The sequence below is a fragment of the Mus caroli genome, unplaced genomic scaffold, assembly GCF_978045245.1.
Source record: "Mus caroli unplaced genomic scaffold, Mus_caroli_1 scaffold_4, whole genome shotgun sequence".
Classification (NCBI taxonomy): domain Eukaryota; kingdom Metazoa; phylum Chordata; class Mammalia; order Rodentia; family Muridae; genus Mus; species Mus caroli.
In genome coordinates, this window is record NW_028227259.1 from 8,406,739 (window position 1) to 8,423,096 (window position 16,358).

At 40.4% G+C, this 16,358-nt stretch overlaps 1 protein-coding gene across 4 annotated transcripts in view; it reads right to left on the reverse strand.

Annotated features, from left to right (window-relative positions):
• Fam185a (family with sequence similarity 185 member A) overlaps positions 1-16,358 on the reverse strand; it is a 69,485-nt gene that overhangs the window by 20,239 nt on the left and 32,888 nt on the right. For all 4 annotated transcript variants that reach the window (XR_015046889.1, XM_085836460.1, XM_021162795.3 and 1 more), the window contains 2 exons: positions 11,014-11,109; positions 7,631-7,765 (listed from right to left, as the gene is read on the reverse strand). Coding sequence is in view for 3 of the 4 variants with exons in the window: in XM_085836460.1 (XP_085692586.1) it covers positions 7,631-7,765; positions 11,014-11,109 (231 nt within the window). In the remaining variant the exon portion in view is untranslated. The remainder of the gene's footprint in view (positions 1-7,630; positions 7,766-11,013; positions 11,110-16,358) is intronic.

Genomic DNA, 16,358 nt, shown 5'->3' on the forward strand with positions numbered 1-16,358 from the left:
GAAATCAGGCACCAATTTGAAGTCACACACACAAAAACAATAGCTAAACTCAAAAGAATAGGAATTTTAAATTACGTTTCAGAAAGGCATATGATCCCATGAGTAGCAAGATGAAAAATATACTGAAGTAGCATTCATTTATAATTCAAACATGCTTACACATGTAAATCATTACATTCTGTTAAGATTCAGAGCATGGCTACATTTCTATTAAGGAATAGATAACTTGGCTCTTTATAAACTCAAGAAGTCAGGCTATGCATGGTGACACATGATTACAATCCAGGGACTTCCAAGCTGGGCAACTCAGGAGACCTTGTCTAACTAATGCAGACAAAATCATTTCTATTAAGGAATAGATAACTTGGCTCTTTATAAACTCAAGAAGTCAGGCTATGCATGGTGACACATGATTACAATCCCGGGACTTCCAAGCTGGGCAACTCAGGAGACCTTGTCTAACTAATGCAGACAAAATCAACCCACTACACGTCTCATGTTGATCCTTAGCACAATTGACATACTCTGATATTCATCTGGGTTTTATCTTGTAATTATGATACTGCCCACCAGGCAACGATCAAACCTGGGAATGTACAGATATTTTCATTTTCATCATTCTTTTACCAATGTCTGCCTTTGTTTTTAGCAGACTGTACTCCCACAACCTATAAAAAGAACTTTTAAAACCTACACTTGATTGTATGAAGAACACCCTCTTATGTTCTTCCTGGAGCATAGCTCATGGGTAAGCCTGCAGCAAATGTACATGTATAGGAACATGTAGATGTTCATTTCAGGTTCCTTCCTGATGACACTGAGTTAGAATTTAAAGGGAAATATCAGCCTTTACTTTAAAAGCCATTAAAGCAAACATTTGAAGATAGTGCATCTAGATGTAATAAAAAATGTACAAGAATTATTTAATTTGTGAAACTAAGAATCTACCATATCAAAAGAGCAAGTTTACAGTATGCACAGCAAACAAGACTTCTGTGTAACCATGTAGTTAATTTAAGGTTGTGTAATAACAGAGGTTTACGAATTAGGACTCCACTTAGGAAAAAGATTTACATACAGTCTATCTAAAGGACAAATTACTGAATAACTGAAGGAGGCCTTTTCTCTCTCTTTCTTTTCTTTTCTTTTCTTTTCTTTTCCTTTCTTCCTTTCTTCCTTCCTTCCTTTCTCTCTCTCTCTCTCTCTCTCTCTCTCTCTCTCTCTCCCTCTCCCTCTCCCTCTCCCTCTCCCTCTCCCTTCCTTTTCTTTTCTTTTAAAAAAATTAGATATTTTCTTTATTTACATTTCAAATGTTAGCTCCTTTCCTGGTTTTACCTCCAAAACCCCCTATCTCATCCCCCCTCCCCCTGCTCACCAACCCACCCACTCCTGCCTCCTGGCCCTAGCATTCCCCTACACTGGGGCATCGAGCCTTCACAGGACCACAAGCCTCTCCTCCCGTTGATGACCAACAAGGCCATTCTCTGCTGCATATGCAGCTGGAGCCATGGGTCCATCCATGTGTACTCTCTGGTTGGTAGTTTAGTCCCTGGGAGCTCTGGGGGTACTGGCTGGTTCATATTGTTGTTCCTCCTATGGGGCTGCAAACCCCTTCACTTCCTTTAGTCCTTTCTCTAGTTCCTCCACTGGGGACCCTGTGCTCAGTCCAATGGTTGGCTGAGAGCATTGACCTCTATTTGTCAGGCACTGGTAGAGCCCCTCAGGAGACAGCTATGTCAGGCTCTTGTCAGCAAGCACTTGTTGGCATCCACAATAGTATCTGGGTTTGGTGACTGTATATGGGATGGATCCCCAGGTGGGGCAGTCTCTGGATGGTCATTCCCTCAGTCTCTGCTCCACACTTTGTAACTCATCCCACGAGTATTTTGATCCCCCTTCTAAGAAGGAACGAAGTATCCACACTTTGATCTTCCTTATTCTTGACCTTCAAGAGGTCTGTGAATTGTATGTTGGGTATTCTGAGCTTCTGGGCTAATGTCCACTTCAGTGAGTGCATACCATATGGGTTACCTCACTCAGGATGATATCTTCTAGTTCCATCCATTTGCCTAAGAATTTCATAAATTCGTTGTTTTTAATAGTTGACTAGTACTCCACTGTGTAAATGTACATTTTCTGTAACCATTCCTCTGTTGAGGGGCATCTGGGTTGGTTCCAGCTTCTGGCTTCTATAAATAAGGCTGCTATGAACATAGTGGAGCATGTATTCTTATTACATGTTGGAGCATCTTCTGGGTATATGTCCATGAGTGGTATAGCTGGGTCCTCAGGTAGTATTATGTCCAATTTTCTGAGGAATCACCAGACTGATATCCAGAGTGGTACCAGCTTGTAATCCCACCAGCAGTGGAGGAGTGTTCCTCTTTCTCCACATCATTGGCAGCATCTGTTGTCACCTGAGTTTTTGATCTTAGCTATTCTGACTGGTGTGAGGTGGAATCTCAGGGTTGTTTTGATTTGCATTACCCTGATGACTAAGGAGGTTAAACATTTCTTTAGGTGCTTTTCAGCCATTTGGTATTCCACAGTTGAGAATTATTTTTTAGTTCTGTACCCCATTTTTAATAGGGTTATTTGGTTCTCTGGAGTCTAACTTCTTGAGTTCTTTGTATATATTGACTATTAGCCCTCTATCAGATGTAGGGTTGGTAAAGATCTTTTCCTAATTTGTTGGTTGCCATTTTATCCCATTGACAGCGTCCTTTGCCTTACAAAAGCTTTGCAATTTTGAGGTCCCATTTGTCAATTCTTGATCTTTCAGCAAAAGCCATTGGTGTTCTGTTCAAGAAAATTTCCCCTGTGCCCATATCTCCTAGGGCTTTCCTACTTTCTCCTCTATAAGTTTCAGTGTCTCTGGTTTTATGTGGAGATCCTTGATCCATTTGGACTTGAGCTTTGTACAGGGAGATAAGAATGGATCAATTCACATTCTTCTACATGCTAATAGCCAGTTGAGCCAGCACCATTTGTTGAAAATGCTGTCTTTTTGCCACTGGATGGTTTTAGCTCCTTTGTCAAAGATCAAGTGACCACAGGTATGTGGGTTCATTTCTGGGTCTTCAATTCTATTCCATTGATCTACCTGTCTGTCACTGTACCAATACGATGCAGATTTTATCACAATTGCTCTGTAGCACAGCTTGAGGTCAGGGATGGTGATTCCACCAGAAGTTTTTTATTGTTGAGAATAGTTTTTGTTAACATAGGGTTTTTTGTTATTCCAGATAAATTTGCAAATTGCCCTTTCTAACTCAGTGAAGAATTGAATTGGAATTTTGATGGGGATTGCATTGAATCTATAGATTGCCTTCGGGAAGATGGCCATTTTTACTATATTAATCCTGCCAATCCATGACCATGAGAGATCTTTCCATCTCCTGAGATATTTTTCAATTTCTTTCTTCAGAGACTTGAAGTTCTTGTCATATAGATCTTTCACTTGCTTAGTCAAAGTCACACCAAGGCATTTTATATTATTTGTGACTATTGTGAAGGGTGTTGTTGCCCTAATTTCTTTCTCAGCCTGTTTAACCTTTGAGTAGAGGAAGGCCACTGATTTGTTTGAGTTAATTTTATATCCATCTACTTTGCTGAAGTTGTTTATCAGGTTTAGGGGTTCTCTGGTGGAATTTTTTGGGTCACTTAAGTATACTATCATATCCTCTGCAAATAGTGATAGTTCGACTTCTTCCTTTCCAATCTGTATCCCTTTGACCTCCTTTTGTTGTCTAATTGCTCTTGCTAGTACTATATTGAATAGGTAGGGAGAGAGTGGGCAGCCTTGTCTAGTCCCTAATTTTAGTGGGATTGCTTCAGATTTCTTTCTATTTAGTTTGATGTTGGCTACTGGGTTTCTGTATATTGCTTTTACTATGTTTAGGTATAAGCCTTAAATTCTTGATCTTTCCAAGACTTTTTATCATGATGGGGGTATTGGATTTTGTCAGATGCTTGTTTATATCTTGGATTATGTTGATGTATTTCTGTATATTGAACCATCCCTGCATACCTGGGATGAAGCCTACTTGATCATGATGGATGATCATTTTTATGTGTTCTTGGATTTGGTTTGTGAGAATTTTATTGAGCATCGATATTCATAAGGGAAATCAGTCTGAAGTTCTTTCCTTTTTGGGTCTTTATGTGGTTTAGATATCAGAGTAATTATGGCTTCATAGAATGAGTTGGGTAGAGTTCCTTCTGTTTCTATTTTGTGGAATAGTTTGAGGAGTATTGGTATTAGATTTTCTTTGAAGGTCTGATAGAATTCTGCACTAAACCCATCTGGTCCTGGGCTTCTTTTGGTTGGAAGACTATTAATGATCGTTTATATTTTCTTAGGGGGCATGGGACTGTTTAGATCATTTACTTGATCCTGATTTAACTTTGGTACCTGGTATCTGTCTAAAAAAATTATCCATTTCATCCAGATTTTCCAGTTTTGTTGAGTATATATAGGCTTTTGTAGTAGGATCTGATGACTTTTTGGATTTCCAGTTTCTGTTGTTATATCTCCCTTTTCATTTCTGATTTTGTTAATTTTGGTACTGGCTCTGTGCCCTCTGGCAAGTCTGGCTAAGGATTTATCTATCTTGTTGATTTTCTCTAAGAACCAGCTCCTGGTTTTGTTGATTCTTTGTATAGTTCTTTGTGTTTCTACTTGGTTGATTTCAACTCTGAGTTTGATTATTTCCTGAAGTCTATTCCTCTTGGGTGTATTTGCTTCTTTTTGTTCTAGAGCTTTCAGGTGTGCTGTTAAACTGCTAGTATATGCTTTCTCATTTCTTTTTGGAGGCACTCAGAGCTATGAGTTTTCCTTAGCACTAGTTTCATTGTATTACATAAGTTTGGATATGTTGTGCCTTCATTTCACTAAATTCTAAAGTCTTTCTTTCTTTCTTTCTTTCTTTCTTTCTTTCTTTCTTTCTTTCTTTCTTTCTTTCTTCCTTTCTTTCTTTTTCCCTTTCCCTTCCCTTCTTCCCTTCCCTTCCCTTTCCCTTTCCTTCCCTTCCTTCTTTCCTTCCTTGACTAAGTTATCACTGAGTAGAGCATTGTTCTGCTTCCATGTGTAAGTGGGCTTTCTGTTGTTTTTGTTGCTATTGAAGACCAGCCTTAATCTGTGGTGATCTGATAGGATGCATAGGATTATTTCAATCTTCTTATATCTGTTGAGGTCTGATTTGTGACTGATTAGATGGTCAGTTTTGGAGAAGGTAGCATGAGGTGCTGAGAAGAAGGTATATTCTTTTGTTTTAGGATGAAATGTTCTATAGATATATTTTAAATTCATTTGGTCCAAAACTTCTGTTAGTTTCACAGTGTCTTTGTTTAGTTTGTGTTTCCCTGGTCTGTCCATTGATGAGAGTGGGGAGTTGAAGTCCCCCACAATTATTGTGTGAGGTACAATGTGTGCTTTTAGCTTTAGTAAAGTTTCTTTTATGAATGTGGGTACCCTTGCATTTGGAGCATAGATGTTCAGAATTGACAATTCTTCTTGGTAGATTTTTTTTTCCTTTGATGAATATGAAGTGTCCTTATTTTTTTGATGACTTTTCCTTGAAAGTTGATTTTATCTGATATTAGAATGGCTACTCCTGCTTGTTTCTTGGGACCATTTGCTTGGAAAATTGTTTTCCAGCCCTTTACTCTGAGCTAGTGTTTGACACTGAGGTGCATTTCCTGTATGAAGCAAAATGCAGGGTCCTGTTTACATATCCAGTCTGTTAGTCTATGTCTTTTTATTGGGGTTAATCACTGCTGTTAAGCTAGTGATTATTGCTCCCTGTTATTATTATTGATGTTATTTTTATGTTTGTGTGGCTATGTTCTTTTGGGTTTGTTGAAAGATTACTTTCTTGCTTTTCTAGGGTGTAGTTTCTCTCCTTGTGTTGGTGTTTCCCATATATTATCCTTTGTAGGGCTGGATTTATAGAAAGATATTGTGTAAATTTGGTTTTGTCATGGAATATTTTGTTTCTCCATCTATGGTAATTGAGAGCTTTGCTGGGTATAGTAGTCTGGGTTGGCATTTGTGTTCTCTTAGGGTCTATATGAGATCTGCCCAGGATTTTCTAGCTTTCAGAGTCTCTGGTGAGAAGTCTGGTGTAATTCTGATAGGTCTACCTTTATGTTACTTGACCTTTTTCCCTTACTGCTTTTAATATTCTTTCTTTGTTTTGTGCATTTGGTGTTTTGATCATTATGTGACAGGAGGAATTTCTTTCCTGGTCCAATCTATTTGGAATTCTATAGGCTTCTTGTATGTTCATGGGCATCTCTTTCTTTAGGTTAGAGAAGTTTTCTTCTATAATTTTGTTGAAGATATTTACTGGCCCTTTAAGTTGGAATCTTCACTCTCTTTTATAGCGATTATCCTTAGGTTTGTTCTTCTCATTGTTTCCTTGATGTTTTGGGTTAGGAACATTTTGCATTTTCTTTGACTGTTGTGTCAATGTTTTCTATGGTATTTCCTGCACCTGAGATTCTCTCTTCCATCTCTTATATTCTGTTGGTGATGCTCGCGTCTATGACTCCTTGTCTCTTTCCTAGGTTTTCTAACTTCAGTGTTGTCTCCCTCTGTGATTTCTTTGTTTCTATTCTCATTTTTAGATCCTGGATCATTTTGTTCAGTTCCTTCACCTATTTGTTGTGTTTCCCTGTAACTCTTTAAGGGATTTTTGTGTTTCCTCTTTAAGGTCTTCTACCTGTTTACCTGTGCTCTCTTGTATTTCTTTAAGGGAGTTATTTATGTCCTTAAAGTCCTCTATCACCATCATTAGACTTTAAATCAGAGTCTTGCCTTTCTGGTGTGTTGGGGTAACCAGGGTTCACTGTGTTGGGAGAGCTGGGTTCTGATGATGCCAAGTAGTCGTGGTTTCTGTTGCTTATGTTTTTGTGCTTGCCTTTCACCATCTGTTTATCTCTGGTTTTAGCTGGTCTTGCTGTCTCCAACTTAGGCTTTTCCCTTCTGCAATCCTGTGTGTCAGTACTCCTGGGAGACCTGTTCTTTCCAGGAGGAATTTGGAGAGCTGTGATATAGGGTCAGCTCCGGGGTGCAGAGAGAGTCCAGAAGGATCCTCTCCCCAGCCGATCCTTGGTTCCTGTGTCCTGATGGCTCTGTGAGGGTCCCTCTTGGGTCAGGAATTTGAAGAGAAGTGGTGGTCTTACCTATGCTCACAAGTGTGTAGGCATTCCTGGGAGACCAGTTCTTTTTGGGAGGAATTTGTATATGTAGCTCTGTGGCACAGGATCAGCTCTGGGCGCAGACAGAGACTGGAAGACTCCTGTCCCAGGCAGCCCCTTGGTTCCTGTGTCCTCAGGGTTCTGGATGGGTTCATCTGAGCAGCATGGGTGATCCCACCTACACTCATAGGACTGTCTGCACTCCTGGGAGGCTCTCTCCTTCCTGGTGCTATTGGGTATGGAGCCCTGTGGCTGAGGATCTGCTATGAAAGGAGGTTACCTTCATGGGTTACTGATCATTATCACCAGAGGAACAGCCTCAGACACTGGGAATTGAGGATGGCTAGGAATTGATCTGCAGGTAACACACTGTGCCACACACACAGGGCCACAACCATTCATCCACAGCAACGTGCGGTCTCCTTACCTGTAACTGTCACACCATCACCTTTACAGTCTTTGGCCATTTCCTGAACATGAGCTTCTTCATCCACAACTACCTCTTTGCCTGATAATTTAAAATAAGCTTGTAGAGAAGATGGGGCCTTGACAGCAATAGAACCTGTGGCAAATTTAGAATGAAACAATACAAATAAATCACATTTAAATTTAATTGAAAATAAAACTCTCCCAGGAATCACACTCACCCATCCTGACTTCTGTTAAGAGTATGGGCATCAGAACATTATGAACTACTAGTTCTTCTTTTGCTAATATCCTTACACAGCTCATCCATGAAAGAAAGAAAAAAAAAAGCAGTAATTTACCATACACATGGCAAAGACAAAATATGCTAACAGTGACCATTTGCAAAGAGGCAGACAATCACCATTTCGGCTTTCTGAAGCCCCATTATTACCCCAAATTTATAAGTGAGGATTCGTTCAAGTTCCCAGACAGATAGTGGTAGGCACAGTGCAGTGTCTCCAAAGCCTGTGACTTCAGTGACTCTGGATTTCACACACTGTGATCTGCTCACCATGCCCCATGAGCCACAGGATCCTGTACATTTAGTTTCACTTGGAGTATAAGGAAGGAAATAACAAGATTATTTGGATTCCAAATGACTAATGTTCCTTTCGAGTCAGCTACAGGCTCTAAGTTCTGACAGAAAACACTCAGCTTTATGTTCAGTACAGGCCGGTGGTCAGTCTAAAGGAAGATTCTAAAGGGATAAATCAGGAAAAGCACCCTCTTTGCTGTGAGATCCCTTGTCCTACTATCATGTAGGTCTCTGCAAATCTTCCTGCACACTCCTATTTCACCAGCTTCCTCCTGCTTCTCATCAAATTTAGAGCCTTCTGCTGTAAGTATCAGCTCATCTCTGGGACAAAGAGTCAGGACGACATACAGTGTAAATGGTCCTTTTAGAACTCACTTAGATATGGATCAGAGTCTCCTTCTAGTCTGTTTACCATCAACTTATTTATTCAGTAACTTCACCCCATCCTACCCTAATGGCAGCAGGAAGTTGAGGTTAAGATGGACTCGCTGGGTGAGAGATAGCTTGATGGGCAAGCCGCTGAGCCATCTTTCTGCACAAGCATGAGGACTACAACTCGTTTAAAAAGCAGGGCATGCCCATGTGTAATGTAACTTACTGCTGGGGAAAAGGGCAGGAGGCAGGAGGAGCGCTGAGACTCCTGCTGGCTGCTAGCTCTCTTTAGGGTCAGTAAGAGACTGTCTCAAAGGGTTACGGTGGAGCGCACCATCCTCCTCTGGCCTCCATTCACACTCATGTGCACACACACCATGCACGAGAGACTTATGAACGCTCATTCATACAAAGAGAGAAGACCAGAAAGTTGTAACCAGATACTATCTTTCCCCCCAAAAATTCAAAAGTGAATTTATGCCAAAAAGGCCACAGACTGAAGGCATACTGTGTGAGGACTATTCATCTTCTCAGGCCATGTTCAGTGGACACATCAGCACAGGTAAAGCTGGCTCCCAAGCTCACTCAGAGACTTTCTGAATGAATAAACAGCCATCATCATGGTCACTTTCACAGGACAGAACAAATAAGCATTCCAATATTTCTCCTCAGCCCACAGGGCTAAATGGTGAAGACCTAGGAGACTCAAGTAGCTGGCTCTGTACTCCACAGCAAGACAGTGACAAAGCTGGAGCAGTCAAGGTGCTAAACTAAGCACGAAGCAAAAGAATCCTGAATAAGAAGGTGGAGATCTTTGTTTCTGGTTACCTCTAAGCTGCCAGGAACATGGTTTACAGTAGGAAAAAAATTATAGTACTAATCAAATGTTATAATATCATATACCATTTCAATGTTGATAGAACAAACACAGCTATAACTAATACTCAATATCTTAGGTGGATGAAGAATGACAAACTTCAAAGTTAAAAAAATGCAGCTTATCTTGAATTTTTATACACTGCACAATGCAAGAAAAAACTTTCACAGAAGAGCTGTTTATTCAAAACTTCTTTCCCCCCATTCTGTTACTAGTTACATTCATGGTTAATAGGTTCTCTCTTCAGTTTTCATAGGACAGTAAAGTTATATGGCTACGATGTTTAATGAGAATGGCCCCCATAAGCTCCTGTGTTTGAATACTCTTCGCGCCTACCAGTTGGTGGGGCTGTGGGAAGAATTAGGAGGTGTGACCTTGTTGGAGGAGATGCTTCACTGCAGGCTGCCTTTGAGGTTTCAGAAACTCACCAGTTCCAGTTAGCTCTCTCTGCTCCAGTACCATGCCTGTCTGCCTGCCTGCTACCATGCTTCCCACCCTCTGCAACTGTGAGCCCCAAATAAATGGTTTCTTTAATATGTTGCCTTGGCGATGGTATCTCAGCCCAGCAATGGAAAAGTAACTAAGACAAAGTTGGCAGTTTCATGACGACAAGATCATTGCCCATTTTAAAGCAAGCAAGCCAGGGCCATGGGAAACCTTCCTATGTGTCAGCTACAGTTTCAGGCTGCCTTCTGTGCTCAGTGGTTCTCCCTTGCCTCTGGCAAAGCAGCCTGACTGGACAGAAGACTGTTACATGAAATTGACAATGGCAGGAAGTAGTTTGTGAGAGGAAATACTATCCTTGGAATACATGGTCCCATCCTAGACAAAAGGCAAAGGATTCTATGTACTGTTCTCAGTCTTTTGAAGCCTTTCATACAGGGGTATAGCTCGATTTTCTGCACCTCAGTCAATTCTACCCATACAGCTAAGCCAGGCTGTCACTTATCATTATGCACATGTAAATAGCTATATATACAATTAGTTTCCAGAGGAATAAAAAGTATATTTAAGATGATTCTTTTGATGTATACAACTCATATTCAGCTTTCCACTGAATAAAAAGTATACAGTTTTAAATAAAATACATGAGCTCAGAATAAATTACCTGTATGAAAAATTATACAGACAAGTACATCAGAAGCCTGCTTTAGAGAGCCTTTGTGGAGACATTTTGGGATCGTGCTTTGAAGGCTACAGACAGTAATGGCAAACATTATTATTATTCCCTACAATGAATACTCTCATTTCTTATACAACAAAACTGAAAGATCCACACAGGAACATTAAAGCTTCTATAGTAATAGTCAAACTATAACAACATTTTTGTTTGTCTTACAAAAAGAAAGTTTTAATCATGGTCAGCTGTTCTGAACAAGGATTTCTGATTGGCTTAGAGAGCTCAGTAACAGTAAATCACGATCTACTAGAAGAAAATTTCCTGAAGTCACTGTAGAAATCTGACCACCTGCCTCCCAAATATTCCATCATTCTCTCACATTCCAGATATTCACCAGTCTCACACTGCAGTCAAGCTGTGACACTCCAGCTGGCTCACCTTCTTCTGTCGTCAGTGCCACTTCCCCCAGCTGACTGACATACACATCTATGGCACCCTGATGACTGGAGGCTTTTAGACATCCACAGGACGAATCTGAGGGAAAGAAAACTGTATCCATGACTGTTTTTCATGGAGTAAATGGAATTAAAAACAAAATAAAAGGCCCTGCTTTGACATTTCTGTAAGAACCTACAAACCTTGAAAGGCTTTAGATTTTTCTTATAACAACAACATTATTTTTATCAAAACACATTAGAAATTTAGAAACCTATACCCAGATAACTAATAAAACAGAGTTCTGAGTATGCATTTTAACTTAATTTTTATGTGTATGGTTGTTTTGCCAGCATATATGTCTATCTACCACTTGTAGGGCCAGTTCCAACAGAAGCCAAAAGAGGACAACATCTGGTTCCCTGAATTGGAGCTACAGAGAGTTGTGAGCCATCAATGGGTGCTGGGGATCAAACCCAGGTCCCCTGGAAGAGCAGTAGCTAGTGCTCTTCACCATGGAACATCTCTTCTGCCCCATAGCTCACCTCTGTTTTGTCCCCCACATCTTTTTGTTTGTTTGTTTGTTTTGTTTGTTTTGAGACAGGGTTTCTCTGTATAGCTCTGGCTGTCCTGGAACTCACTCTGTAGACCAGGTTGGCCTCAAACTCAGAAATCCACCTGCCTCTGCCTCCCAAGTGCTGGGATTAAAGGCATGCACCACTGCTGCCCGGCCACATTTTTTTAATGAGATATTTTCTTTATTTACATTTCAAATGTTATCTCCTTTCCTAGTTTCCCCTCTGAAAATCCCCTATCCCCTCTCCCTTCCCCCTGCTCCCCAACCCACCCAGTCCCATTCCTGGTCCTGGCATTCCCCTACACTGGGACATAGAGCCTTCACAGGACCTAGAGCCTCTCCTCCCATTGATGACCGACTAGGTCATCTTCTGCTACACATACAGCTAGAGACACAAGTTAGTGTGTTACAACTGGCAGCCAATGCCAAGTCCAGAAAGCACCGTTCAAGTATCTCACCTACCCTCAAATGTAGTAACTTCCAGAATGGAGCAAAGTTAGTGAGAAATCGAAGAAGTTCACATTTTTCCCTTTCAGCACACCTGCTGCTGCCTTAAGAGTAACAGGTCACTCACATAAGGTTTACTGCATTTCTTAAAGGGGCAGCAAGGATGGGAAGCAATCACTGGGAGAAAGAAGTCTGCTTTATGTTTTCATTTTCACGCTGGAACACAAAAATCCTAACTTACATGGACTCAAACTTCCCAGTGTCATCACTGTCTCTTGTTTCCAGTAGACCAACAGTTTCAGTCAAGAAGAAACAGAGTCAGACACAAGAAAACTGGAGGTTGGCTTCGGTGTCAGTGCTATGGTCTTTTCCCTTCCTCCACGGCACCGAGCGTTTACTGTAATATCTAGCCTGCCTGGCCTGGAGAGGCTGAACACACTCTTCAGGAGTCTCCCTCAAAAGCTTTTTTTTTTTGACACTTAACACTTTGTTTTAATTATCAAGTCATGAAAATGCAATGATAAATGATTACATAAAAGTACTCAGCCGGGCGTGGTGGCGCACGCCTTTAATCCCAGCACTCGGGAGGCAGAGGCAGGTGGATTTCTGAGTTCGAGGCCAGCCTGGTCTACAAAGTGAGTTCCAGGACAGCCAGGGCTATCCAGAGAAACCCTGTCTCAAAAAAACAAAAACAAAAACAAAAACAAAAACAAAACAAAACAAAAAAAGTACTCTGTTTTTTATTTTTATGTTTTTTAAACTTGAAGCTCAGTTCATGAGCACAGACAGTGAGCTCTGCAGACAGACACAGGAAACTGCAGGGCTTTTTGCCAGGGTTGTCTCCTATGTCTAGCTTGGCCTCAGCACCAACTCTTTTTATTAGATGTTTTCTTCATTTACATTTCAAATGCTCTCTACCCTTTCCTAGTTCCCTCTCCGAAAATCCCCTATACTCTCCTCTCTCCCCCTGCTCCCCAACCCACCCATTCCTACTTCCTGGCCCTGGCATTCCCCTATACTGGGGCATAAAACCTTCACAGGACCAAGGGCCTCTGTTCCCATTGATGGCCGACTAGGCCATTCTCTCCTACATATGCAGCTAGAGACACGAGCTCTGGGGGTACTGGTTAGTTCATATTGTTGTTCCTCCTATAGGGCTGCAGACCCCTTCAGAAAAACATTTTTTATCAAGAGCTTTTACTACTTCAACTGAGAAGCGAAATAGGAAATGTAGTGAAAACTATGTGAAAAAAATAATACTTTTGGTAAAATATATAGAGAAAATATATATCCACAAAGGCAACATTTATCTTTAAACTTTTAAATAACTTCAATCAAACTTTGAAGTGAATTATTCAAGATCTGGCTCAACCATCATTTAAAATAATTTGTCTACAATCTATACCAAAACCATCCTTTATGAGACTTCAATTATTAGTTTCTAAGTGTCAAAGTAAATACTAATGTTAGGGAATAAAGACATTAGATGAATGCTATGAGGCAGAAAGACTGGCTACATCATTGCTAGGTGAGTACCAACAGAAACTTCACTTAAAAACCTTGTATTAAATTCTAAAAGCAGCCATGTAATAATATATTATGGTAACAACAAACACGTACAATACCTATGTAGTGTACCTATGTAGTACTTGAATAAAGTGATGTGTTTGAAAATTTGCTTGACTTTCTTTCTCTGGGGAAGAGGGGCTCCACAAGAACATTGTGTGATTTACAAACAATACTTTCATTCTCTTCACCATGGGAAAATAAATAATTAATTATAAGGAACAATTATCAGTCTTGAGATTTGTTAATCTTGCAAAGCTGTTAAAAAAACTCAAGACATATTTAATAAAGAAATAGACACGCAACATTTAAAACCATGTAGCAAACATGAAATCTCAAAAAAAAAAATGGTTGTTTATGTAAGACCTACACAATACCACCATCAGCTGACATTGCAGTGTGGGTGAGGAAATCTCCTAAGGCCCCACCCATGCATGAAGAGCTGCAGGAGATATGGCTGCGGAGAGGAGAGTAAGTCTTCTCTAAGAGTGAGTCTATAACAGGTTACATAATCCCAGTCAGCCATAACCCCCCCAAAAAACTGCAAATCACATCAAGTAAATTCGACAAGCTGTATGTATGTATGTATGTATGTATGTATGTGTGTGTGTGTGTGTATATATATATATATATATATATATACATATATATATACATATGTGTGTATATGTATATTGTGTGTGTATATATTAAAAAAGAAGAGGACATGAATGGGGGAATTGGAGGACTTGGTAGGGGAAGGCAATGTGGTAGAAATTACAGAAATACAGTACTCATGTATGAAACTCGCAAAACGTTTTAAATTAAAAAAACCAATAGTTTGTATTTTAAAAAGTTATGTAACAAAACAGACTTTCTATGACACAAATTACTGAAATGAAAATCAATCATCAAGAGTAAAATTAAGGCTTTATGTACAAGAATTCCATACTTTAAGGATTAGCATTGTGAAGAAATTCTACAGATCTTGGAGAACAGGAACTAGAGAGCAGACGGGCAGCTATGTAGACTCCCACAGAGAAATAGGTTTCATTAGAATTCTGGACAAAGACCTCGTGGTCTGACAGAGATCACTGAGTTGTTTCATTATTATTTACTCAAAAGAGAACTACTGATGTCAACTACCATCTTCAACACAGAACACATATTTGTAACATACAGCTTGTTAGCAGGAGAAAGACAACTAAGCGTGAGAAGCTACATTTCAAATGCTGTTTTCTTTTTGATAAATGGAGAACTTCTTTAAAATTGGTTAAGTATGTTCAAAGCAAGTTTTTTTTTTAATTTTTATTGGATATTTTCTTCATTTACATTTCAAATGCTATCCCAAAAGTCCCCTATATCCTCCCCCCACCCTGCTCCCCTACCCACTCACTCCCACTTCTTGGCCCTGGCGTTCCCCTGTACTGGGGCATATAAAGTTTGTAAGACCAAGGGGCCTCTCTTCCCAATGACGGCCAACTTAGGCCATCTTCTGCTACATATGCAGCTAGAGACACGAGCTCCGGGGGTACTGGTTAGTTCATATTGTTGTTCCTCATATAGGGTTGCAGACCCCTTCAGCTCCTTGAGTCCTTTCTCTAGCTCCTCCATTGGGGGCCCTATGTTCCATCCAATATATGACTGTGAGCATCCACTTCTGTATTTGCCAGGCACTGGCATAGCCTCACAAGAGACAGCTATATCAGGGTCCTTTCAGCAAAATCTTGCTGGCATATGCAATAGTGTCTGCGTTTGGTAGCTGAATATGGGATGGATCCCCGGGTGGGGTAGTCTCTGGATGGTCCATCCTTTCATCTTATCTCCAAATTTTGTCTCTGTAACTCCTTCCATGGGTATTTTGTTCCCTATTCTAGGGAGGGATGAAGTATCCACGCGTTGGTCTTCCTTCTACTTGATTTTCTTATGTTTTGCAAATTGTATCTTGGGTTTTCTAGGTTTCTGGGCTAATATCCACTTATCATTGAGTGCATAGCAAGTGACTTCTTTTGTGATTGGGTTACCTCACTCAGGATGATATCCTCCAAATACATCCATTTTCCTAAGAATTTCATAAATTCATTGTTTTAAATAGCTGAGTAGTACTCCATTGTGTAAATGTACCACATTTTCTGTATCCATTTTTCTGTTGAGGGACATCTGGGTTCTTTCCAGCTTCTGGCTATTATAAATAAGGCTGTTATGAACATAGTGGAGCATGTGTCCTTATTACCAGTTGGAACATCTTCTGGGTATATGCCCAGCATAGGTATTGCGGGATCCTCCGGTAGTACTATATCCAGTTTTCTAAGGAACCACCAGACTGATTTCTAGAGTGGTCTTACAAGCTTGCAATCCCACCAGTTTTTAATGTTGGCCTTTTAGTAGATGAAACCCAGCTTTGGCGATGCCTTGAAGAGGAAGCATGGGAAGCTAAAGCAGAGTGAGGCAAGCGATTCTGCCAGCAACCCTGCTCACCGCCACACCATAGGCCCTGCTTTCTCCGTTCACTCACTTTAACTTCAGGATGGCCCTTTGTCCTAGAAAGGGCATTACTATAGGTTGAGCATCCTGAATTTGAAGGAATGACACCCACCATCTGAACCTTCTTGTGATAAATCTAAGGGCCACACACAAGGGTCTAAGATCCAGTAGCACTTCATCTCTCACTGTGTCCTCCACAGGCCTTCCTTATACACCTCAAAAATGCTACACCCATTCACTTTTATTATTATTATTAGTCCTCATATTACATCTGGACTATAGTTTCCTCCCCCCC